Here is a 26892-nt window from a genome sequence, read left to right as displayed (position 1 = left end):
CTAATTCAATGGATGGTCACCAATAGAGCTTCCATGTCCTCCCCTACGATGTTATAGAACTTTAGCAAGGAATATGCAAGGAAAAGTTGGCAACCTATTACCATAAATGGCATGAACTGAACGCCATGCCGTGAAGATGTGGCGACCCAAATCGAGGAGGCGGAAGCCAGTAGCTTCATCAGTGGATGGGGTAGGTGGGGGAGTGGAAGAATGGATGATGATGCTGGCGACTGAGATCGAAGTCGACTAAGCGAAAACGGTGCGGCAGTCAGGTGGACAGGCAGAAGGCGCAGAGTGAGTGTCCTCGTAGCCGCTCAGCACAGTTTCGCCTCCATCGTCTAGCCGTCGTGCGTCGCAGCTGGGTGAATCATGTAAGTCGCTCTCGCTCTCTCTTTCACCGTCCCATGCGCCCAGACGCGACACGGTATGAGTGCATACGTGTTTGCAGCCAAGTGCAGCGGGTTGGCCATGTCTCCCTAGTGGGTCATTGCTTCACCTGTTTGTCCTAGTTCTACCTTGGACGAAAAGCACATATCCGCAAGGCATTCTTACTTAGGTGGGTAAGTACTGCACTCAGACAGTGAGTGAGCCAGTCTTTATTCCTCCGCCCCTTTTGTTCCACCGCATATAATTGACCTTGTTTAAATCCACCCAATTCCATTGCGTGCCAAATTTGAGAAAGCGCATAAAAGTCGTAACTCTGTCTCCTGATTGGACAGTTTGGGAGATGTTCAGGTATCACCTCACAAAGAAAGTAAGGTGGTGTTAATCAACACTCCCCTTGAATCCTTCCTTCAGCAGAAGCCTTGCTTTTACTCAGGATTTCCTTTTCTCCTGAACTGTTGCGTTGGCGCACATTCTTGTTGGTTTCGTCCAAGCTTCCTCCTCGTCGTTTAAGAACGGAATGGGGCCGAAGATGATCATTTTGGTGAAGTGGATATTGAGCAACCCGTGCGTTCATGCGACTACGATCACAAAGAGTGTAAAAAGAACTGTAGAGGTAGAAGAATACCTGACAGTATTGTCCCAGCCAATGCTTCTACTCTGAAGAACCGTGAAGGTTCACCTCACGAAAGTAATAATGCTACTCTAAGCATTCGTTTGGTTGAACTGCAACATGGTCCCGCCTCTGCTGAGACGGTACAATAGATTGTTATGTTAGAGGGTTCGACATCCGTCACGTCAGGAGGGCCATTTCCGAACTTTTCTATCCATTTTAGGCTCTTTTCACACATTTCCATCTTCCCTTTTCATTAAAGAGTTAAACGCTTAAATCTAGCGACAAGTTCTCGACTAACTTGGAAAGAGTCGATCTGCCTAGAAATATTGTGACGAGACAGGCTTGGTCATTCCATAAATTCACAGTGAAATAGAGGAATGCTTCATAGTACGGATCCTGTTGTGTGGGCAGACGCCGACAGACAACATCACAATCCCCTTTGACGGACCAACTTCCCTCCTCTCGTAGCCAGGCGTGCTCCCCATTCCCTCTCAAGCCGATCACTTCATACGTTGTGCTTTGTCTCACTTATCCCATCGCTATCCGCGAAAAGAATCACCAACTTTTCCCTCGACGGCTGTTTGTAAAAGTTTTGCAGTTTGATCTCTGATTCTTGATGGTGAAGACACATTTCATCATCACCAGCCACTTATGGCGAGCGAACACCCAGGAAGTCGTAGTTAGACTCGTCTATCAGCGACTCCATAGACATACATCCGAAACCGTAGGCCGTCGCTAATCAAATTAAGAGCAGCTCCAACATCCACTGTTTGCTCTCCTGCTTGCAGCCATCTGGACGTAAGGAGAGCCCCGCATGCACAACATCGGAGGTCCCACCTCTTGACGACTCTGCGAAAAGTGCGCCGAAAACACGAGTCCGTGATGTTCCAGAAAAAGGACGAATGCAGATCTCATTAGCAAACCGTAAAGGTAACCGACTTGCCAGATGGAAAAAGTTGCATCAGAGAGTCAGAAAAGTTCAATCTTCCCTTATCTAGTGTCAACTGTTCCAACCAAAAAAGCATTTCGGGCGACTGGTACATGTTTGACGAGGTCCTGTAGGACAAAAGTTTTCCTATTATTTGCCTTCCCGAGGAAAATGTGGAATTGGAGCGTTTTATGCTGCCATCATTCGTGATCATACAGACACAACTGAACGAAAATGCTACTGAAGAACTGACAGTAAAATAATGGTAATGAGGAAAGGCGATGGAAATTCAGAGACCGGAAACGGCGCTGCAAATTAGGGGCATACAGTAATTGAGAAAAAAAATTGCAAAATGAGGGCGAAGCAGTGTTCGCCACACCTTAAAGTCCATGAACGACTGGGCCTGGCTGCCTCTCAACACACCTTCGAGTTGTGTCACATCGAGTAGGTGGAACTCAACCCTAACTGCTTGGACCTCAGCAACCAGACAGCTCCCAGTCACACATTAAGCACAAGCTTCTAGGGATAAAATGATGCGAGACTTACTTATGTGTGGTGGTGGGCGAGTTGATTAAAGAAAAACTATGCGTTTATCCGCCTGGCGCTGTAACGCAAAAAGCATTTCCCGTCGCAAGTGAATCAGCCATTGGACAAAGAAGCCCCTTCCAACACCGAATTATTGCAAAGAACGCAGCAGTGGGGAAAAAGTCGATGCCCCCCGAGAGGGAGGCACTTAAGTGAGGACGAAGGGAGACTACAAGCACCTTCCCACATGATTTCCCGCCATATTGGTACCTGAATGCCAGGATTTCACTGATGTAGTAGCCCCCACAAGGGAAGGATATCGCAGTGAAGCAGAACCACCCTAGAACGTCACGAGTACCCATCATGAATCAATTCCTCGAAATCCCGAACTCCCGTAAAAAATTTGCATCATCCGTTGCCATGGCGAGAGACATCCTCTGTGCCATTTCGTTGCGATGACTGCCATGACCATCTTTGAAGCATTTACACGTTTCAAAGGCCTTATTGCAGGGCATCACCACTTCGGAAGCACGAAATTTGCGTGCTACTGGACCGTAATAGATTGGACAGAACCGCCCGAGGATACGTGGACTGGCCACTAGTGATGGGACGCCTAAGGCACCGCCTACAACGTCTAGTTCCGCCACAGGAGCATCTACCCTCATTGCTATAGAATCAAACGCCCTTTGCAGTTAAATGACTGGAGCTTTCTTCGCACACGTCCTACCAAAAGCACCCACAAGTGAAAATAAATCCCTCACTTAGCAATCTAACAGTCAAAAATGCAAAAAGACAAGACAAGAGTAAGAAAGGAATCTAGAAATGTTAACACTTCTCCAAAATTGACAACTAATTAGCTATAAACACCCGAGCAGAAGATAGCGATTAGTAAGAGAAAAGTGATGACGATGAGGGGAAGGGGAAGCAGTTAATCCATGCTTTTCAACGACTTGAGATGACGCTCGATTGCAGCCTGAAACAAAAAGAATGATAGGACTGAACATTTGCCAAAAACCGGTCAATCAATCTGTCCGCGCGTGCATGGATACGAAAAGGAAGCGTGAGAAGGCATTAGGCCAACGGAGCAACAACACCGATCGGCGGCATTGGGCAGATATACGCCCTCCGAGTTCATGCCAGCAGCAAAGAAAAAAACGCAGATGATAATTAAACGTGCGGTTAAAAGCGAGGGAAGAGGAGCGTAATCACATTTAAAAACGAAGACGGATCTAATCAATTTCCTCTAACTGCTCTAGGCTTCTGCGCAGAGCCTCCTAAAGACAGAGGTAGAAAAGGGGTGATTAAAAGGCGCGATTAAAGTATGCCAGCACCGTATTTCGAGGGCATAAAGTAATGCTTCCATCTGGGATCTTCGTTGAGTTGTAAAATACTCAAAAAATAGCAATAATAATGCAAAATTTGTGTGTAACGAATTTTTCCCCTTTCAAACAAGGTCTTCTCGGTACAGCATTATCTGGAGGTATTCCCTAAATTCCAAGTTTTTTCTGAGTTAGAACATCCGAAACCAAACGTTGCGTATATTGGATGTTCTCACATAGAAATAGAGTTGCACAAATAGAACATCCTTTTGTTTGCATATGATAGATAAATGATTGGACTAAACCTTATCACATACAGATGGGCCGATTTTGGAGCACAATAAGTCGGGCAGTCCAACTTTAGATAGAAACTGTCTTCCTTGTATTGTGGTAAGCAAATTCTTATCAAGACCTCGGTAATTAATTTTGTAGTAAAGACATTGACGCTTCCAGCACAATAGATTACCTTGTGACGCTCGATTTGTTCCTCATGGAATTTCACCTCCGCAACAAGATGTTTCTTCAATTCTTTGATTTGCTCCAAGTCCTAAACGGGAGAAAAAAAGGTCACATTAAACCCTAGCATGGAAAACAAAAAACAAGGGTTTTCCACCACTTCACCACAAAAATCAGTCCCTTTCGTGGATTTTACCTTGCGATGAAAATACTCTTCCTCCAGTGCGGCTTCCCGTTTACCAAATGAACCTCCTGCATCACGCACAGGACCGCCTTTGCCACCACCCTAAGAAAATTGCACGCACCACTAATTAGAACAGGTAATTTCACCACATCACAACAAAAGCTTTCATCCAATCAATAAAGCCAAGTACACCATTCCGAAAAAGAGAAGTTCTACAGCTTTAAAGGAATTTCTATAGCTTTCCAGAGAAACAAATTTTACTTCATCTCAAATGCAGTATCTTTTTTAATAGTCCAAAAATAGGAGCAGTTGAAGCAAAAGTGGCTCAGCCGTCAATCATTAGGACAAATATCAAGAAAGCAGTTCCTGTTATATCGGACTACTTGTTGGCTTTAAGTTATTACAAAGATAGTGGTAAATTACCTTTGATACGCCACGACCAAGCTCATCACCGGGGTACATCCGATAGCAACTGAAGTTGCGAAGAAAATCGAGTAAATAAAAGAGCCGAAAAGAGCTTTGCGGTTCATTTAGTGACTTAACACAACGAATGTAGAAAGACTACGTTTAATCACAACAAATTCTGCTGCACATCAGTTACATAAGCATCGCCAGAAGTAAGTAAATAAAATGCAATTTTAAAGCTCACCCAATAACAACAGGCTTTAGTATATCGATGCTCTTTGGATTTGCTCTTCGCAAAAACGCGGGAATAAAAGCAAAACCAGAGGTGAGCATATTACCTGAGCGAAATACACAGAAACGAAACCAAAGCACCCTCCGATGATTTTATTGGTTAAAAAATAGCCAATCAATTCTCAAGTTTGCATTTCTGGCTATGTAAGCCCGCGATATTTCCTTTTTCATTAATATAAATTTACATAAGTGAAACTTTACTCTCGTAAAGGCCATTTTAATTAAAGTAATTTGAAATGACAAAAACTTGCCAAAACTACACGCCAAAGAGGTCGATTACAGGATTGTCAATCACACAATATAATGTGGGAAAGACCTCAAAGTCTCGAGCCTCTCCTACGTCATAAAAAGTTGAAGTGGCATGAAAATGTGTGCACTAGCAACGCCGCATTCCAGACCCCCTTTGAGGTCGTAACAAACCAAGTTAGTTTGAAAGGACGTGCCTTACTCCTACACAAGCCGGCCGAGAGACCATCAACAAGACCCGAATATGGAGTATAGCCTGCTGGGACTTAAGAGTCCCATGGTTGAAAGCGTAGCTAGACAGTACTACCACATCGACTGGTATACAGCTACCTGGTATAGAGCCAACAAACCAGTGGGTGCAAAGACGACGCATTTGCAACCCCACAAGTCGTCCTAAGAGGCATGAGAATAGGGCATAGATGTCGTTAGAACCCTCGGGGCGCGAGGAGTCTGCGCCATCAAATGCGCAATTCGTAAAGCCTCGTCCCACGAGACTAAAAGACACTTCATTATATTTACTCAAAAAACATCACTTAGTAGGTCCAAAATTCTATTCGCCTCTCGCTCTCCATAATAACTCCTCATGATTCGCTGGAGAGTGGCTTTAACTCCGTCGTTGTTTGACTCACCGACCGCCGTGGTGACGGTTGCCAGCTTGACCAATTCCCAAGCATACTCAATACTATCAGCACCAAATCGAGTGCGCACGAAATCACATGATTCAGTCGTCAAATAGAGCGCAACTTTTCGTGCCTCTGACGATGAAGTGGTCATGGCTTCCTTGAAAAGCCCGAAGGCTGTCTCGTCTGCAATTTCACCATAAGAGGGTTTAGGAGTCATTGTGGCGGTAGGATCTGACAGACGCTTCAGTCTCTTGAACAGAGATGGAAGAGTAGACAAAGGCGTCTTTGAAGAACAGATCTAGAGGTAAAAGTGATGCCCAATCAGGCTGATTGCTTGGGATTCCGCATTCCAACCTTTTATATTATTATTTCAAAAGAGGTAATGAAATCGTACCTTTTCAACCAGCTTGCACCACCGATCATTTTCTTCGGGAGATAAAGTAGTAAGTTGTTGTGTTTTATCACAATGGACGCAGGAGCACTCAAAGAAGTACTGTTCAAGAAGAGCTCTCTTTCGAGCGCCCATGTCGGGATTATGTCGGAAATGCGGACCGTAACACGTCAAGATTTCATCTCCTGGAGATAAGTCTTTAATACATCGAATAATGATAAATCCATTCTAAAAGGCGATTTCAGAAATTTATCAATTAGCAAGAGTTTGTAGGTAGTCCGTGCTACCATTTCTACTAATTACTACTAAGTAGCAAAACCGTTTCAAAGCTAACCGTGAACTGGTACGCGATGTTGGGTTCGCAGGCATGATTGATGAACGACGCAGTGGGAAAGAGACCTCCACCAATGCGTTCCTGTGCCACACCAACTAGCCCGTAATCCCTGCTAACTGCAGTATTAATTTGCGTTATTGCATGAACGTTACACTGCAGCCGATGCAACATTCGAAAGCACCAATCACCACAGTTGGGCAGACCAATACGCCCCATTAGGAGACCACATAGCCATCCAGTCAAGCCATACTCGAGGTGCGATGGAAAGTGTTCATAATTGTCGACTAAACTGTCTAAAGACACCTCTCTATCAGGTTGAAGAAGATGCCGTCCTCGAAGTGTTCCCAGCCGGTAGCAGAGATGACCGAGACCAATTGAATTGAGCAGGAAAGCATATCTAGGACAAACCATTATCCCATAACAGCATTAGCAAATGAAATGTTTGAATAAAAGGTAGGTCCCATACCTGCATTCATCTTTGTGCCATTGTGGCATGATAAATTGACCATTCCTGAAGTGTCGAGAGAAGCAACGAGATGGAGGTCCACAAAAAGCTGCGCCGTTGCAGTCTGGACAAACATAACCTACACTTTCTAGCTGATTGTGACAGGCAAGACAGCGAATGTGCCGTTGAAACGGTAATAGAATACAAGATGCAACTGCCAGCTCGTCAGCCGCCGGTGCCCCACATTGAATTTCACCTTTTCCCCAACCACCCGAGGGCTCACTTGCTAATACATCACCTGCTTTGAAATATCCTTCACTGACGACATATCGGCCCTGTTTAGGTGACTCATGAACAACCAAACGGCTTGAAAGAGCCTTCAACTGAAATTAAAAAAGGTGGATATAACTCTAACTCTATTACATCAGTAGAAATACCTTTTTACTTCTCCCAAACTTTGGAACAGGCAGATTAACAAAGCCGTAGCGTTCTTCTGAATCGAGTAGAGGAGCTGCATCTTCGCACAACTTTGTGACCCATTCATAGCACTCGTTCAAAACGGTTAAATCTTCTCGTCCCACTTTTGTACAGGCTTGTTGTAACCTAAGCTGCAGACGTTTTCCAATTGAACTTTGTGAATCATCGTGAAGCCGTAAGGCCAAACATACATGCCAAATACAGGCCGTCCACTTTGACTGATGCAGGAAACACGCCGAGAGGTTACCGTGGAGAAGGGCAGCTTCTTTTGAATCTATTTCCGCAATTAAAATTCCTTTTTTGTAGCATCCAGACGCCGTCTCATAGTCTCCTAACCTAGAAAAAAATGAAGGGAGCAACTCAGGTACCGAAAACAGGCAGTTTAAAAACCAGTGATAAGGTAGTGCGCACTTGAAGTACTTATTTCCCTCTTCACGACAGTTGATAGCCTTTTCCGAGCTCTTGCATTCAACGAGACCACTTTCCAGATCAAAAATAAAGTTGTGAAGGTTTTTTAACGCCTGACTTGTGTGCTTTCCATCTGCATACTTCTTCAAACGTGCGTAGTATTCAATTGGTGTGCCGACAGGTTTAAGTAGACCAAAAGGATCTCCGTCTGACTCAATATGCTCGACTTCTGTAGAAAGAATATGTTCCCAGATTCGACTTGCTCCCGATTTACCATCATTTCCTCGGAGCATGGACTAGAAAAGGCCAAAATTAAACACTCGAAATGAGAGAAGTACAACAAAAGTTATTTTCGCAATGTAAATAAAAAATTTATTCCATAGATAAAATAGGTTGACAATATCAAAAGCAAGTTAGAGATGATTTGTTCAATGTGGCTCCGGTTTGTGACCATCCACGTAGAAGTTCCGAGTTGCTGGCGGCAGTTCGATCACAATTCCATCCAACTCTTTAGTCAGGATTATTTGACAAGCTAGAAATAAAGCAGTTCAAATTTAATCAGTAATTCAAAAAGTTTAACACGCTTCTACAGTACTATAAAACTCTGTTGTAGAAACTAATACCTCAAAAAGTGCAACAAATTAAAAACATTAGCTTAAAACAGTGAACATACAGAGCCGGGAATTTAGTTTGAGAAACGGAGCCATATCTAGCATATCATTTTCTTCATCACTTGGCTCGGGGAGTTTATCCAACATTTCTTCGTTCACGTAGACATGACAGGTAGAACAGGCCAATGAAGCTTCGCACGCACCCTCAATATCAATGCCGTGCCGACGGGCAAGGTACATTAAATTGTCGTTAACCTTGCCGGCAACCCTTATTTCTGTTCCATCCTTGTCCTTGAAAATTACATGCACACTATCGAACAAATCAAAAGAGTGTTAATGAACTCACACATCGTTGGGGGACTTCGGATCCTCCCATTCGCGCCGGCCATGAAACCTAACACCTGTTATCATGTTAAATGTTACAGAAAAGCCACACCTGAAATTAGTATATACTGAGCGCTGGCGGGGTTAAGGCGATGAACGTAAGGTCTAAACACCTGAAAGAGGTGTCGAAGAAACATCAAATACTCTTAAGACAGGTGCAAATGCCACACGGGCCGTGCAAAAGGCTACCACGAACAAGGCGCGTTTAATTGAGCGACCCTGAACGACAGCACTTGATCTAACTAGCCACTTTGTACTCACCCGTTTGAGGAAATGCCCAATTAACTTTACCAAAAATATTCATTTTAATTGATTTTCCTATAACTTAGAAATTTAAATGCTAACGAAATGCCCAATGTAGTTGGCGACTTATTTTGTGAACACAGTTACGCAAAAACTACATGTGCAATTTACAAATGATCCGTACTGATTTGAATAATTGTTCTTTTAGTTACTTATACAATCCGCGCGCTTCCTTAGCCCACTTTTTGCTGCAAAAGCCTTGACAAGGACCGATGTGCAGAAGACCTCACGCAATGCTTGAGAGGAGAACCTCTACACCCAACGACCGACGACGACAGCACATCCCCTCCGCCCTATCCTAAAATCCCCAACGTCGCCCTCGAATCTGGCTCAAACCCTCATCGGCCCCACCCCAGCCGCAACACATCGACGAAAGCACCACCGCCGCACCTTGGCCAATTTACTACAATCCAACAAATTAACCCAAGTACGCTGATTATCACATAGTTCCGGCGCAAGAAGGAAAAAAAAACAAAGTCGGGTGATGGGAAGGAAGAAGAGGACACAACAAAAGACGGATCCAACGTCCCACTCACGCATAACGCAATTTTAGATGGGTAGGATGACGATTGTTGAAATAGGCAGATAGTAATAAAGTGAAAGAGGAGGGCTTTTCCTACAATCACCATCTCTAAGCCTCCTGTTCTGGCATGAAGGCCGAGCTAGGCAGCTCCTGATTGGTTTTTCGCGCTAGTTCCATCTGCACTGCAGATGCTTCCTTGCGTAGCTTCTCTGGAGTCATACACACCACTGAAAACAGCAAAAAGCAAACTAAGTCCAACACAAAACCCCCAAAAAAACACCCCCGCCCAACTTACAAAAGCCCTCGTTCCGCAGAAAATGCAGAAAGTTCACCGCCAACTTGTCTGGGTCCTCTTCCATCAAAAATCCATTGCAATCGGGCACTAGAAGGAACTGCGTCCTCCTCGGATCCATGCGTCCATTTAGGTCAGACAATGCGCGAGCCAAATCCTGCGCTAGAGCACCCGTTACCAGACAACAGTTGACCTTGATCGCAGTGGGTTGAGCTCCTTGAGACTCGGCCTCGCGCTCACGCTGTTCAATCACCGAGGGTGGATCAAGACAGCGGACTAGACCGAGGTCGGTGCGGTTAATGTAGGAATCAATATAGCCCGCCAAGTTGACAGGATTTAGGCTGCGAGCAAGTTGAGTGTAAAAGGCAACTAGATCGTGATTGTCCGCTAGACCCTAGGGCAGACGAGGGGAGGAGGGTGCCACAGATAGTAGATTGATTATGACAGCTTTACTATGCGAGCACTTTTACTCTCGCATGGTTCAAATTGTAAAAAAGTGCCATACAGCTTCGCTACTAGTTTTCTGGACGTTAATTGGAGCTTTCAGAACAAAGCAATGCTATTGTGCCTTGTTAGGTTGCTAAGCTTGGGAATTCAGTTTGACTTGTAAGTGTTCTCAGTGGAATGTGTACAAGAATGTTCCCGACTTTTTGCTACGGAAGGCGCACGAGTCAGACGGGGGCTTGATTTTATAGCCACGATAACAGATGTTGTCACGGCAGCACTAGGCGCAGTAACCAACCCACACGTTCTCCGTCGGTCCAGTCCAGTCCCGCCCAGAGGAGACATTGGAAATAAAGATGTCATCCACATTTCATGCAGTAGCTGTGGTGACGCTTTGTAGTGAGGCGTTTGAGACATGTAAACGTTTCAAAGACAGCCACAGCAGTCATTGCTATGAGCATCCAATTCGGCGCCTGGTGCTCCTAGCCAAAAACGCCTGGGTATTGAATGCGCAACATGCCTTGCAACGAAATAACACAAATGATATCCTACCGCAGCAACAGTGGACACAGATATTCACGAAAATCTGAACTCTCAAAGGGGTAACATGCGCTGGGAATCAAAGCAGCTTCTCACCTTCGACCGGCCCAGAGGTTGAACGCTGGCATGCGGAGGTGATAAGGTGTTTAGACAGGGAAGGTAGAGATTTTCTGGACCGCATCATCACAGGTAAAGAAACAGAAACAAGCCCCAACGCAGTAGACAAGTTAACGCTTTTTGCTCTCCTCGAACTTTGCCTATCTTCCTTATGAAGTCCAAAAGCTCCCAGTTGATTTACACACCTCTATGCGCCGTCTCTTTGGGGAATAAGTGACTCTAGACCTTTGAAGCATTCGAATAACCAAACAAAAAGGCAATGGAAAGTAACGCACAAATCCGAACCAATGAGCTTCAAGTTGGCTGAGGAGGTTATCAGTGAAGAAACCACGCTGCAGATTGGGCAAATCAGACCAGCGATTGCGGAACCACTCGTAGTAACCGTGAGTTGTTCCATTCGGGTTGAGCAGAAACAGAGCAAGTACATTCTCCGGGTGATGGAGCTACAGATGACACATTGAAGGTGGGACTCAATTTAAAATGTGTCCGTGAGCACGTTGGTGACTGTAAAATGAGGGCCAACTCACCGCAAAACGGGCCAGAATGTTGGAGCCGGCACCCATGCCGAAACCGATAAAGTATTTTATTCTAAAGGAGAGTTATTTTTGTATTGAGGGAGAGAGAACTCACTTAAAGTAGTCCACAACTGAGGTTAGCATTTCGGCCAGCTCGTCCATTCTAGGGTACTGACTGAAAAAAAAAGAATTGAAGGGGATTTAACTGTGTCATCAGAAAGGTGAAGCAACAACAGAACGGCGCCAGATCTAAGCAAAATGAAACAGCTTTGGCATGCATACACAACCGCTAACCTGGTGGTCACAGAAGGGATGCTATCGTCTGCAACACTGTAACAAACGATTACGATTAGACATGGTACTACTGATGCCCGGAGTAGGTAGCTCGAATCAGATAAGCAGGATTGCATGCATGCAGATTTGGCCTATTTGTAATTCTTACTTCTGATAGGCAGACTGTCGCCCAAAAAGGCTCTCCTCACTCGTGGTGAAAATGTTCGTCTCCTCATTTGGGCGAAGAAGAGATGTCTGACACTCTACTGGGCTGCAGAAGTGACGGTTTTAAGAGGGTAAATTAACAACTACGAATTACAGAACGGTAAATAGCAGGACACACAACAAGAACGCAAAGCAGAACACGGAAAGTGTTGAAAACGAGGCTGGTGAAATGCCATTAACAAGGCGGTTTCATAAAGTTCACAAACGAGGAATGGCGACTCCCCAAGTAGATAAACAACTGTACGGTGCCGACAGACCTTCCTCTTATGTTTATGCTTAAAAAATGAACTATTAACTCCAGACTGCGCACCTACACATGAGTCAGCGACTAACATACCAATGTTTGTACATACAAATCCCACTCAGTCATGCAATGAGTGTAATGACCGAAATTTCATGCGGAAATTGTATCCAAGATCGCATTCCCTTGTAATTTGACTATTCCAATGCATCCTCAGAGTAATGAATAGTGGTAAACCTCTTGACTCGGTACACCTGTGAGGGCTTTCATCAACACAGCCCAGCCGGATGATACACCTGACTGTTTTTCCAAAATGTGCTCACCGCGGAACATCATCCATGACTTGAAGCAACGCCTCCAAACTAAGTTCCTTTGGAACAGCTCGAGAGGGGAGAGAGGTTTCATCGAAGTCTACGAATTACACCTCTCCCACTTGTGATCGTGTCGCCACAATAGACTTCCTTGCAGAAGTAAAAGACCTCACTGAGTGCTGCGACTCTACGTAAGTAATCCATGGAGTCCATATTCCCTCTTCCATTCAACACATAATATTACCTCTTCTATACTAACCTCGCAAATCAACCGAGTATGGTACGGGATGATTCAAATCACGCTGTGGGTAATCAAACGGTCGGAAACCACACTCCCCATTTGGAATCCGAAGCAGCACGGATGAGCCAACACTCACTGTCCCCCCTACCTCCCTCCAAGGGTTGCTGATGCAAAAACAACCAGGACAGTGAACATCTACAAGACTTACTGTCACACAACCTTGGAGCACCAGATGACAAAATGAAGCCTCCTCCATTATTCGGTCAGAGTGCATCAATCCATATCAAATGTTAGTGAACTGTGGTGTGGTGTAGTGAGGTGAGATGAGATGATAACCTGCCTTTCAGACACTTGGCAGTCTACTTCTTATCAATCAATTGCACCAAAAGTCAGCAAAGTCAGTGAGATAGCGAATACACTAAACCTCGCTCACAATTTCGCTGTAATCGAGGTGAATCAGATCAACCCAGGTCTGTCTCCCACTCGTTGCATAATCATGACTAGATTAAAGGTGTGTGCCAAAAAGACGTAAAGCCTATCAGCACCATGCAATCCGCAACCTGAGTTGACACCTACACGAAGGACTTCACGTTTACCACAAACCACCCCTCTATCTGCAGTCCTACAGTAATTCCGTAAAGTAAGAAATGTCAAAGGAGATGCCAAATCACACCTCTAATGTGAGGAGAAAAGAAAAAACGGCAAATTAGGGTCCCTCATTAAGGAAAGTGAGTTCCCATGATTGGTTCAAAGGTTGGAAATTAGCCTGCGTTACCACTTGAGAGACATCTGAATAATCCATTAAGAGTGGAGGCAGTACACCTCGTGGATTACCTACGTGAACGTTTGCCACTTTAGCATGTTCGCTTTCAGGACCTCACTACATGATGCTTCAAACTGATTAAGCACCTCACCCCTTTGAGACCACCACTGACTACCTGTCCTCCCGTCACTCCTTCATTTGTGACACGTGATCTCCTTCGACAGGACACGGCCTCCACACTGAACTGTGCCAGATGTCACCCATCGGCGGTCATCACTTAGCCTCATCAAATCCTGCTTCTAAATTATTATTGTGTTTGCACAAAAGAACTTGCATACCTGAGCAGTTAAGCGAAGCATCCCACTGTCAGCTGCAGCTTTTAAACAATGCCGTCACGTGACCTACCTCTTTTACCCTCTTTCATTGTTATGCTGTTAACCTGAGACATAACATTGTGTAACTTTTCAGAATGCTACAAGCACAGAGATGGGCTGTGACACTGAAATTGAGACAGTCACTATTTTTTTCTTCACTTTTCCTCAATGCAAATTACATCGCTTTTCCCATCTACCACTTCATATAGGACATTTGATCTTACCAATTCGATAGGTGACATTGACATCCCCAATCCTGCCTAGGTTGGAGCGCTCTGAACATCAGCAATGAATTGGAGACCTTCATAACCTAATAACGCGTAGTTGGAAGTGATGTGGGAACCTATCGAACAAGCTGAAGTGGGGTGTGAGTGTGCTGGGTTTGTCTATGTCCATACAGGTGGACCATCGACACCGAATAAATCATGAAACAAGAATAGGCAACTCCCGTCTACGATATGTACGTATCGGTTTTTGCTCTCCCTCTTCCTATCCCTTGTCCTGGGCCAAGTATACACAATTAACCACCGAGTAATTTATGAAACTATTTGAGCAACCCACCCCCTTGAGACTACCATTGACTACCTGTCCTCCCATCGCTCCTTCATTTGTGGCATGTGATCTCCTTCCACAAGACATGGCCTCCACACTGAACTGTGCCAGATGTCACTTATCGGTAGTCATCACTTAGCCTCATCAAATTCTGCTTCTAAATTATGGTGCTGATGTTTGCGCAGTAGAACTTGCATACTTGAAAGTGGACATCACCATGTCAAGTGTAAGTGACATAGGGACTTTTTCGCCTAGTAATTAGCAACCTATTTCCAACTATATTTTGCTTAAAAGTAACAAAAATAGCAAGAAATTGACATCTGGCTGTTCACCACTTGACCTCTTCAGATGAATCCAGTCAATTAGCAATTGGCATGAATCCAAAATTACATATACGCAAGTAGACGCACCCTAATAACCCATTTGACACAAAATAAAGGATGAGTTATGTAACCATTCCTTGGTCTATAGTACATATTTCTATCCGATTACGGTGCAATGGCATCGTCTAGCCTTCATCTGACCCATTCAGAGAGACTGATAGCTTTCAACACACTTTTCATTAGAAGAATGTTTCACATCTCTTCTTAATTCGCTTCAGGAAACAACCGACTAAGTACCATTTGGCTTAAAGTACGACTTAGGAGAAATATTCGCAAGTAGCTTTAACCTCGAGTGCTAAATAGCGTATTAAAGTGGACGAATAGACGGAAGTGGCTACACGACTTCCGCTCCTCTTTCCTCCAACATCCATTTTAATAAAAATAGGAAAAAATCCTGCGCCACCCTCATAGAAGTTCAGTGTTCGATTTGAAAATGTGAATTCCAAAATGGCAAAAGTTGATCACGGGTACGGTTTAAGCTAATGCAAACATAAGTACAACAGTTGATTGTGCCCATAAGAAGATGTAGGAACCAGTCCTCCAAAGAAATGTTAATTGAGCACTGGTGAACGCATGAATGCAGACAGAAAAGACTGAGATCCGCATGAAACAAATGCAAACAAACAGCGATTCGCGCCACTCAGTCGTACTACAAAATCAAGTTCCCCTCCCTTCGATACAAATTGCGTACAGAATTCGTTTATATCTTCAAAATAGGCTGATAACCTTTAAACATGGCTTTTCGTGTGAGAGATACAAACACAGTCATTTATGACTACATATCTTGATTTCACAGTTAGTGTAAATGAATCCAGTCACGTTGTTATAGGGTATGGCATTGCGTAACACGCCAAGTTCGCAAAAAGCCATAGAATCCCATAGACCAACATAACGATGTTGTTAGTCGACAGAGAGAATTCGAAAATGCGTACAAAATAAACGATATTGCTTCATCAATTCTCCTAATTCCTATCAATGCTATAAAGCCTTACCCCATTGGCTAAAAGTGCACGAATACCAAAAGCCAAACTAGAAAAAATCCAAGTCGAAGATATTCAAGCAAATTTGCATCGCCTCTGCATTTTGAATATGATGTAACCTCCACGCATAGGTATGAAACGGCATCGAAAAGATATAAGCAAAGAACTCATGCGTACACCAAAGCAATGACCAGAGCCTCCACAACAAACAAAGAGCCGTAGCCATGCAGACGTACCCAGTGCGCCAACGAAAAACGTTTCTGATGAAACCGAGGCTCTCTCCCCCCACTTGACTAACAAAGGAATTTCTGCATTTACGGGCGGCTTGAAGTCAACATTCATCACAGAATAACAAATAGAAGGAATCGAAACAGAAGGGGAAAAAATTACTCACTTAACTGTAAGTGCCTCAGCCCCTTCATGATGACCCGGAGCACAGACATGGTAGATTGTAAAATGACGCGAAATCACCCGCATCTCAGGGTAGGAGAAAAAGCCCAAGAATGACGTGTCTGGTGATAAAAAGAGGAAATCCACTAGACATGATTCTCCAACTCTGGTAGCAGTAATGAGTCAAACTTACAATTTGTCCCGATATCGTGGTATGTTAAAATAGCAGATTTGGAATTCGAGGGTTGTCGATATACACGGATAGGAATCCCACTAGAAGTAGTGATTTCGTATTCCTGCACAAAAAAAATAAGTTAACAATCTGGAAAAAAGTTTAGTAATAAGAAAAATTCACCAAGGTGGTTACTTCAAGAACGCCAGAGTATTCATGGGAAAGGATGGCGTGACCACTACTTGTGTTATCGTCAAGCGGAACACCAACGAATTCGACATTTGGGAGCTCCACCGATTTGGGGACTTGAGACATTTCCATCTAGTTAGAAGAATCAACTTTAGGTTAAATAAGTGCAAAACACAGAGGAGGCAATAAAGTGCTAATTAGAGTTCTGAAAGTCACCCCACCCCCAAACTTCATAAGATAATTCGCAGGTAAGATAACGAAGAGCATGGTAGAAATGCTTTAACTTAACAACAAACATTTTCAACCCCTAATAAATTTAAAAGGCAAATAAAGTGGATATGAACGACTAAATACACGTTTCAGTACCCCTTAGCAGCTTTAGTTCAGTTGACGAGTTCAGAAAACGCCCTCAACTATTGGGACCTTGGCGAAGTTATATAAAGTCTTCTCACACCTAACGGACCTGATATTTTAGCAATGGTTTTAAATTTTTCAGCCTGATTTATGCAAAAACAAGTGCTTGTGCTTGAAAAAATTGCTATTTCGCTGGCAAAAACATCATTTTATGTTCAAAATGTTGATACATTACTTTACTTTGCTTAAGATTATGTGGTATGAGAATTGAATACACTTTATTTAATAATAGTTGCAAAAGTTAGATATCTAACTAGTATCTATTACATGGCTGGAAAGTGAGCATTTTAATCTATGATCTATACATTTAACCTATACTATAAACTTCAGCAACGTATAATATTTTAAGCCTTATTTCCCCCAAAATACCCATTTACACCACGAAATTTGAAAGTAGAATTAGGATTAATTAAATGGCACTTATTTAACAATTAGACTATGGTTCTAGAGGTAAATGGACTTTGGAATGGGCATACTGCGATATGAATCGCTTTATTAATAGCCACGTGCAGCTCTCCACAGCTTGCCAAAAGAGCCATGAAATCAAAAGCAGACAAGTATTTTGTTGAAATGTCTTCTGGTAGAGCTTTCTTGCAATTCTACGTCCTGTTTTTATTTCTTGATACTGCTTTCTATGAAATAGCTCCGTCGCATGATTGAAAGCTTTACAGTTTTGACCGTAAGTAATAAACTTGAACGCAACTTAGTCTATTTAGTGTACATATAAAGCGGGTATTCTACAATTTGTCCAGTTGATTCAACCAACCTTGACCTTATTTGTTTATCAATACCGCTCACTATGAACGGCTGAACAACTGGGAAAATGTGTATACCAAATTTTATTTTCGGTAATTTGTTTTAAAAATTACACCTAGTTGGCTTACTTTCTTCTTGTATATCTGTGTCTGGACAACCTTGTTCTTTGCCACATATTTACAGGAAAACACTGTACAGCATTGAAAATGGCAAGGAGACAACTACACAAATAAAAGCCACTGAACTCTACCAAGACATTGATAGACTCAACGGTACTTGCCACCAAATTCTCTTAACAACAACAGTTGAAGCCAACAAATCGGATTCCATTCATGTTATATATAAGAACAGGTAAATGAAAGGCACTTTCTAGTATTTTAGGACAAACGATTGTTACTTCTGTTATGAACTTATAGCCCGTAGCGAAAATGTTATTCAATATCGAAAGAGTAACCAATTAGACTCTTGTGTTATCAAAGTCGTTTAGGTCAATGTCAACCTATTTTTAAGGGGCGAAATATTTCCGAGATCTGTAATCTGATATCCGGTACTGAACTTGAAACCGGCTTCATTAATTCCCGAGAGCAGTACTCCGATTTTAACTGCAAAAGCATAATTGAGGGCATTTACTCCTTTGAATATCGAATCGTTGGTAGTACAGGTGTGTGTCGTAGCCCGAACAGCATTTTGAAGGCCTGTCAACGTCAGGGCTCTCCATTGCGCGATAACTCAGTGTACGAGCAGACGTTTGGTTTCTGTCCCAACTTTTTCGAGACCTCGGTCTTAGAGGAGCCGAACATTGTATATGGAAAGGCTAATATCTGGCGGTGCTACGCACGATGGGTGGCTGACGATGGCACCGTCTGGGCCGCGGTGGAATACGACACGAACATGCCGAAGTTCAAATACCGCTGCCTCACCACTCGCATTGATCAGCAAAATCGACGTGACATTATTCAATGGGGTAATCACTCAAGGTTGTTTATTGAGTATTTAAATAGGTTTCTCAACGTTGAAGGGAACAGAACGTTTTACTTACTTAGGTTCCTTTTTCAATTAATGGGGCTTCATAATTGTACATTATTGTTGTACTTAGCCAGTTCTGGGTTTGAGTCGATCATCTTTTTTGGTGTCTTCATGCAAAGTTCTAGTCGATACAAAGTTTTGAACTCTCGTGTATCTGCAAGAAAGACTGAAGGCTGCCTTGAATGTCCGGCTTATGAGGACTCCAGACTTGAGGTGGGCGCTTTTGTACTGATTTAAAATGCACCACCCACTGATCCTCCGGTTTTAATTTAATTCAGAAAGTTTTACGCTTAGACTCTCACAGCCTCTTGCAATTTTGATAGCCAATTGCAGACGCAAATGCCGCTAGATATTTGCTAAAACCTCAACGAAAGCTCTTGGTAGTTTTGGTCTGTTCAAAGGCCTCGGTGGCAGTCGGAATAATGGTCCGATAAGTAAACAATAGCAGCAACACAAAGCGATTGAGCTGTCAACAGTAGTAGAAGTTCAAAAGCATGATCGAATGCAATATGACACTTAGTGACAACCAAGTAGTAGATCTAATTGCAGAAGATGGTGAGGTAACTATAAATTATGAAGGTTGAAGCATTCAGGACACCTTCAGTCCATTTATTGCAGCTCGAGGGCCTTTATGGCACAAATCTGGTAAAAGGGGGGATCCTACACTGTCTTTTTACTTTAATTTGAAAGCCTTAAATCCGAAGGGCTTCCAGTGAAATACACGCCTTGGTGGATTTTTTAGCACTAGTTTCATTTTTCTTCCTCCCTTTACCGATCTGGAAAGCCGTTATTTGGTCCTCATCCCCCCAACATTCACATGATTTGACACGTTTGACATTTTCTGCCCTTCTTTTCTCCGAATTAACCAACGACCTCGCCTCATCGATAGATGTTAACGAAGTAGGGCAACGAGATGGCTACTTTGTTTTGCGCATCTCTTGGTCCCCTGGCTCAGCTAAATGTGGCAACGTGCCAACTCTAGCTGCACCTGAGGTGAGAAACCTCACGACTGTTTGTTCATTACACTCTTCCTGATCGTCACTGATCATGAGGCCTTAAAATTCCTCCATAATCTTTATTTGTCATTGGTAAAATCTTTCCCCACAATGGTTCCACGATGGATTGTTTCATTGCCTGGTCATCTGTTATGAAATTCAACTCTACAGTGTCAAGTTCACTCAGTATATCGATTGTCCGTCTCGACATGCTCCAGCTCAAGAGGTCACTACCTCATACTGCCCCCTTCCACAGCTAGTCCTTATTTCAGGAGATATTCTACTTTGCAGCACATGGAGATATTGCTTAGCTCCTATTAAACCAAAGATTTGGTGCACTTTGAGAGGAACTGTTGGTTAACCCTGATGAGATAATAACACCTTACATCTTCTCAGAATAAGAGCAAAGCAATTTCGTATCGAACGATAGGCAAGTCCCGACTGCTGTGTTGCTCGAAATAGATGAGTTCCCGCCGTAATTATTCGACGTTCAATCACTACAGCTTCATCAAGTGCTGTAGAAAAGATTTGGAACTGAGCTAGACTCATCTTGCAAAGTAGCATATTTCAACTCATATCCATTAAATTTAACCAATGCTGGATGTACGAGGATTTGAAATACGTGCAAGGTAGTACAGGGTTCAATAGAGAGCACCGCGCCGATAAACGGACGCAGATCTATGTCAGAAGTGGGTAATTGCATGAATTTAAAAGATCTCTTTTCCTCAAGTTAAAAAATCAAGTCATTGAAGCAAGGCATACAGATAATTGAACGAACTCGGTCTCGTAGGCCACGTCACCCTGTCGAGCCTCACTATAATGGGGCCACTTTGCATTGTGGATGCTGTCATGCACCAATTAACTCCTGCTATCTGGATTCGTTCAACCACTGGTACCGAAGAGGAAGTCCGACACAGTGTTGGCGCGTACAGTGCTTTCGTTCGGCTTAGCTGGCGATAACTTTCAGCCACTTTGCACCGCTGTAGATTCCTTAATGTTCGACGATTATATCGTTTAAGGGCACTGTGCCAATTTCATAGCATTCATTCTGCCGTCGGGGGCGTGAAGTTCAATGTCAAAAGTTCTGCTGATTGCCCATCAAGGGACTAATGTATCGTTGACTTTGACAAAAGTTTCCGGAATCATTGAGAGGCAGAAAAGGATCCCAAAAATTGTCATCAACGCTCTAATCGCAGTAAACGAAGCTGTGGTCACGACTTTACCGGTCCAACCGATGGCACCTTTTATCGCATTATGATGGAGGCCTTTTCAAGGTGACCAAAGATAACACCGGTATTGCCCCCCTATGGTTGCCAAGATACTAAAAGTGATGCACCAGATCTCCAGCCAAGGCGGACTCCTAGAGACGTTGACCGCAGACAGGAGAGACCAGTCCATTTTGCGCCTATGCACTATCGCCCACTTTCTCTCCAACTTTTATCCTCACTCCAATGGGCAAGTAGAACGGCTTGATGGCACATTTCAACAAATCCTATTAAAGTCACGAGGAGAGGAAGTGGCTACCAATATCCTTTAGCTTCCAATTAACTTATCAGGCAACTCTGAACGATCCCGTCCGAAATCACCGATCATCGGCTGGTTGATGCAGTGGATCGGACTGGTGTGACATACGTAGATTGTTTCACACCTCAAGGTAGCCATAGAGCATCGAAATCACAAGGAATAAGGAAAGATTTTATGAGGCAATCCATGCCAGCGTCACAAAAGTCACCTTTTAATGTGGGAATTACCATTAGGAAGGCTTTTGAAAAGGTGTCTTCCATTGGTGGCACCTCATGATTGCCACCCCAGAACGTCCCCCTTTTTGTTGTACATTCCTACAGGGAGTTCTAAACTGTTCCTCTTTCGTCTCATAGGTATGACAGTGGATGCGGACTGCAAGAATTTGAAGAACTACTTTACTGCGCCGATTCGTTTAATACTGGAGCCTGCATTTGACCCTGTCACTCAGCTGGTGGAGATGCAACCCACCTGTAAACTGCCCACCAACTACAGCGGAAATTGGTTCTATCCAAGCGAGTACCAGACCTCAGTAAGTAGCTAGGATTCCGCGTTTCCACTTATTTTCGCTTCTGTTTTCATTGGCAGCTCCCGGTTTCGGTGGTTCTTACAAGACTCCCTCCACTTCTAATCCTTAAAAAGCTTCTAGATCCAAGAGTTTTCCAGGGGTTGGTGTCATCATTGTTAAACATCAGTTCTTATGCGAAGCCATCGACGAATAAAGTGTTTGGCAGGATGAAGGAATGGTTAACCAATGGACTTATTGTATTTTAGGTACAAATAAACGCGACGCACATTTACATGAGGCGAAAGAGAGACGACTACACATTCGAGGACATATATTTTATATGTCGTCAGCAACAACTTTCCCGCTATCTCATGGCCGTCGTGACTCGCGGTCAATGGTGGGTCGCACTTCTTTTGCATCTGCCAAAACGTATCCAACCCACTCGCTGTTTTGTTTAAAAAATGTGTATTTATTAATTTTAAGTAACCTATGCTTTATGAAAATTTCAGTGAAATTGACTTCATGTGTTTCGAGTTAATCCCGCGTCATCATAACATCGCGCGATTTCGCATGGGACGCCCCTTTCCCCTGGAACCATTGGTGAAGGACTCTCTCGGCGAATCAGAGTATATGTTGCGGATTTATAAGGAGGCATGTCATTGGAGCAGTTTCACGCTCAATTATATCGAATGGACTTACGAGTATTTCGTCCTTGATCCACCCGTCCCTATTAACTGTCCCATCCAAGGAAAGTACAAGTTCATCCAGACAGGTCAGGAGGCGGAGAAGTATGTCTTTAAGATGCCCAATGGAATGACTCCAAGACCGTGGCTTCAGGTCTTATGCTACCATTACTGGCAAACCAATATCGAGGCCTGTTTGAACGACCCGAAAATCCTCAAGCTGGATGTACAAAAGTGCTGGCGTCTTGATTTTGCTGGAAGACCCATCTCAGAATACGACGTCACCGATAACTATATTGCATGCGTAGGATTCTGGATGGAGGATACCAAATCCTATCTCATTACCTATGATCGTGAAGATCCAGTGAGTTCAACATATTCCTTTTAAATAGATATTTGTCAATAAAAGGATTTAACTTAGTATTCCTTCGTTGAAGGTTTCAAACAGATTCCGTTGTTGGGTCTACCAGCGTCTCTCGATGCGCTCTTTTGCGATGTCACGCAGTCTCGGCAACCGATGCGGAAAGATGCAGACAGCTGAATCGTCCCTGCCTGAAGAAGGCGCCTCCTTACGCCTGGAGTTGATGGAGGATGAGTATGAGTTTGACGTGTGCCCCATGAACTACGATGATGGACGAAATCCCTATGTCAATCCTGCTGTACTAAATGTCTATGCTCATGCAATCACCGTCACGCCACCATCATTGGTCATCATTTTTGGGCTGATTTTAATTGAGACGGTGTGAGAATCGGTAAAAATGCATCTTTTTGTGTTCCTTATCCTGATTCTTTCTGACTGTATCATATTTTCTCAAACAGCCTTTGGAGTGGGAGTTTTACTAGGGATGGAAAGACTCGTCAAAATAGGCACCTACCGACGAAATCACACTGATCCAAGCGAACTGTCAGTTTGTTTGCAGGTGTTGGCGAATTGGCTCTTCAGATTATTTAGGCCAGATCGGTAAGTGAACCTCAAGTACAAAAGGATCAACAACCGCAAATGCTAAACCTAGAGGTCATGGACACATAGAATTAGGCAAAAGGTTTTCAAGGGAGTTTACATCGTGATAACACTGAGTCATAGGTGTTTAAAACGTTGTAGTATTTTCATAGTCTCACCTTCTAGCTTCGGAATTCGATACCTGGGCGGAGATTTGTCGCAAACAGCCATTGCATACTATCGGCACGGGGGTTTGTCTCCCCCTTGGCGATGGATGAGGTTCTCTCGGTCACATGATGCCGCCAATCTGCTTGCTCGCTCGCTCTCTAAGAGGCCGCTTCAAACCACCACGGATCACAGTAGCTTCCCAATTCTCAGTCCACGGTGGAGTGTGGCTAGCACTCCTTTAAGGCGGCCCTTTATCGTCTTCTTTCAACGATAGGCTGAGGTATGTTGTTGTAGCCAGAAGTTTCGCCAACAGCTCTTGCGCCTCAAAAAACGTCTAATTAGGCATTCTTGCTTCAACAATTATTTGCATATCCGGGTAGTCGCCAGTCTGTACGTCTTTGCCAAAGTAATATTTTTGCAGAAGGCCCTCCCTTGAAGTCATCTCGATCAGTCAGGAAGAGGGACAAACCCTTGCACTTCTCAATGGATCCCAATGGGGAAACAACTCCAGCATCTAAAAATCGCTTGCCCGGGGCTTCAATACGTTGTTTCACCATTCCCAGCGGTCATCAACCGTCTAATGTCGCACAAGCCACGAATCTCTCCCACGGAAACTGATTCGACCAGTGATTAGTGGTTGCGATAAGGGACTTATCGATTGGGCGATAAATCGATAACTACCAGAATTAATTTGTCGAGTAACTCTTAAGCCAAGTTTGTCAAATTTCCTACTCATCCAAATGCTATTTCACTTGAAGAGCCTTTTTAAAAAAGTTTTTTACTTGCCCTTTTTCCTCATTATTAATATAAATAAATTTCACCCTAAATTCTTTTTGCTAAACTGCATGCCTGACCCTTGTGGTCAGTGACCTTTTGGCTAGCTCCATCATGATCTTATTGTCACGCATAACCTATTTCCACGTGTTATGAAATTTTTGATAACAAAAGATTGTAAAAATGAGCTCTTCAAAAAGGCGAGAAGTAAAACAACTTTGAGAAGAAACACAAAACACCTCGTCCAGTATGCTTGTTTCTGAACGATCTCTCGATAGGAAATGTTGCATTTTAAGGCTGATTTGAAGAACGTAGGCATTAAAAAAAACCTGTTAGAAAAAAATGTTAAGCGGGCAACATTTAAGACGATTTTGGTACATGAGAGAAGAGAGGATGGAAATGGTTTACTGAGCCCAGCAGAGTACCGAAATTCTTGCCGAAAATCGAATGCTCAGTACTCGTCATAGTTAAAATCGCCGATTGGTCTATCATAGATTAATCGTCTGTGGAAACAGAAAATTTACCAAACAAAACCAAAACACTGGCAAGTCAAGTTCATAAACTAATTCAGATTTAATTTACCATGAACTTAGAAAACCAGCGTGTGGAGGTAATTTGAGAAATGTGAACTAAAAGTACTGGATTTAAGTATTCTTAAAACCAGAGATAAAAAAGGGCTAACAATACAACGACAAAGCCCTTGCAGATCAATCTGGCGGGCATCGTTTCTCATGACCACAAGCTCGCATGTCGGTGCGTACGTACTAGTGTGCACCCATGCTCGCTTGCTCACTAGCCAATCGCTCACGCGAAAAGTGCTCGCACTAGGTGACGCACTCTCAACAATTATGGTCGCCTCAGTTAATTGGTTAACCGCGATTGCCATATATGGCTAATGAGAAGGTTTATATAAAACGGGTTTTCATGCAGTAGGCACCTTCGTTCGTGCCATCCCTTCTCGGTGTTTCGTTCTCGCAATGAGTGACGGTGAGGAAATTGCTGCTCTTGTCGTTGACAATGGATCTGGCATGTGCAAAGCCGGTTTTGCTGGTGATGACGCTCCCCGCGCCGTCTTTCCCTCTATTGTTGGTCGTCCGAGGCATCAGGTATGTTGCCTTCGGGTTACTTCGTTTTGTTTGCTATAAACAAGTTTTACGTTACTTCGTAATCCATTCCAGGGAGTGATGGTTGGTATGGGACAAAAGGACAGCTATGTGGGTGATGAGGCCCAGTCAAAGAGAGGCATCCTTACTTTGAAGTACCCTATTGAGCACGGTATTGTGACGAATTGGGACGACATGGAGAAGATCTGGCACCACACTTTTTACAACGAGCTGCGTGTGGCGCCCGAGGAGCATCCTGTTCTCCTCACTGAGGCCCCACTCAATCCTAAAGCCAATCGCGAGAAGATGACCCAGATCATGTTTGAGACGTTCAACTGCCCGGCTATGTATGTGGCCATCCAGGCGGTGCTGTCGCTGTACGCCTCTGGTCGCACTACGGGTATCGTCTTGGACTCTGGTGACGGTGTCACCCACACTGTGCCCATCTATGAGGGGTACGCACTTCCCCATGCCATTCTGCGTCTCGATTTAGCTGGTCGTGATCTGACTGACTACCTCATGAAGATCTTGACTGAGCGAGGTTACTCGTTCACCACCACTGCTGAGCGCGAAATAGTGCGTGACATTAAGGAGAAGCTCTGCTATGTGGCTCTCGATTTTGAGCAGGAGATGGCCACCGCTGCCTCCAGCTCTTCCTTGGAGAAGTCCTATGAGCTTCCTGACGGTCAAGTCATCACCATTGGGAATGAGCGTTTCCGTTGCCCTGAGGCTCTGTACCAACCTAGCTTCTTGGGCATGGAGGCGGTCGGTATCCATGAGACTACCTTCAATTCAATCATGAAGTGCGACGTGGACATCAGGAAAGACCTGTATGCCAACACCGTACTCTCTGGTGGTTCCACCATGTATCCGGGTATCGCCGATCGTATGCAGAAGGAGATCACCGCCCTTGCTCCGAGCACCATGAAGATCAAGATCGTTGCTCCTCCGGAGCGCAAGTACTCTGTCTGGATTGGTGGCTCCATTCTTGCCTCACTGTCCACCTTCCAGCAGATGTGGATCTCGAAGCAGGAGTACGACGAGTCCGGCCCTAGCATTGTTCATCGTAAATGCTTCTAAGTCCTCCCCCGCTTTCCCGCATTTCGTTTTTACTTCTGACTATCAATACACTGTCCCCACGTCTTGGTC

The 26892-nt window shown here is 43.9% G+C and overlaps 5 protein-coding genes across 5 annotated transcripts; 2 read left to right on the top strand and 3 right to left on the bottom strand. All coding sequences in view use genetic code 11, as the record gives it.

The window, feature by feature from the left end:
* Positions 1-3381: 3381 nt before the first annotated feature.
* On the bottom strand, positions 3382-8325 carry EGR_08305 (SET and MYND domain-containing protein 4; the record flags this gene model as incomplete). The annotated part of the gene is made up of 11 exons (XM_024497554.1): positions 3382-3426; positions 4239-4319; positions 4425-4514; positions 4836-4884; positions 5062-5155; positions 5984-6275; positions 6372-6596; positions 6703-7099; positions 7169-7530; positions 7585-7960; positions 8036-8325. The coding sequence occupies 11 exons, from the start codon at positions 8323-8325 to the stop codon at positions 3382-3384; spliced, it is 2301 nt and encodes a 766-aa protein (XP_024348032.1).
* Positions 8326-8460: 135 nt separating this feature from the next.
* On the bottom strand, positions 8461-9054 carry EGR_08304 (Adrenodoxin-like protein; the record flags this gene model as incomplete). The annotated part of the gene is made up of 3 exons (XM_024497553.1): positions 8461-8564; positions 8706-8953; positions 8990-9054. The coding sequence occupies 3 exons, from the start codon at positions 9052-9054 to the stop codon at positions 8461-8463; spliced, it is 417 nt and encodes a 138-aa protein (XP_024348031.1).
* A 907-nt stretch (positions 9055-9961) lies between these two features.
* Positions 9962-17808, bottom strand: EGR_08303 (hypothetical protein; the record flags this gene model as incomplete). The annotated part of the gene is made up of 9 exons (XM_024497552.1): positions 9962-10080; positions 10149-10539; positions 11522-11689; positions 11774-11834; positions 11877-11936; positions 16499-16616; positions 16688-16790; positions 16862-16987; positions 17746-17808. 9 exons carry the CDS (start codon positions 17806-17808, stop codon positions 9962-9964), a joined length of 1209 nt encoding a protein of 402 aa, XP_024348030.1.
* A 284-nt stretch (positions 17809-18092) lies between these two features.
* Positions 18093-23504, top strand: EGR_08302 (hypothetical protein; the record flags this gene model as incomplete). The annotated part of the gene is made up of 8 exons (XM_024497551.1): positions 18093-18117; positions 18145-18376; positions 18407-18474; positions 18513-18989; positions 21924-22099; positions 22342-22472; positions 22585-23122; positions 23196-23504. The coding sequence occupies 8 exons, from the start codon at positions 18093-18095 to the stop codon at positions 23502-23504; spliced, it is 1956 nt and encodes a 651-aa protein (XP_024348029.1).
* Positions 23505-25617: 2113 nt separating this feature from the next.
* On the top strand, positions 25618-26823 carry EGR_08301 (Actin, cytoplasmic 2; the record flags this gene model as incomplete). The annotated part of the gene is made up of 2 exons (XM_024497550.1): positions 25618-25746; positions 25819-26823. 2 exons carry the CDS (start codon positions 25618-25620, stop codon positions 26821-26823), a joined length of 1134 nt encoding a protein of 377 aa, XP_024348028.1.
* Between the last annotated feature and the right edge of the window lie 69 nt (positions 26824-26892).

The sequence above is a fragment of the Echinococcus granulosus genome, assembly GCF_000524195.1.
Source record: "Echinococcus granulosus chromosome Unknown EG_S00102, whole genome shotgun sequence".
Lineage (NCBI taxonomy): Eukaryota > Metazoa > Platyhelminthes > Cestoda > Cyclophyllidea > Taeniidae > Echinococcus > Echinococcus granulosus.
This window is presented reverse-complemented; position numbering and strand designations above follow the sequence as displayed.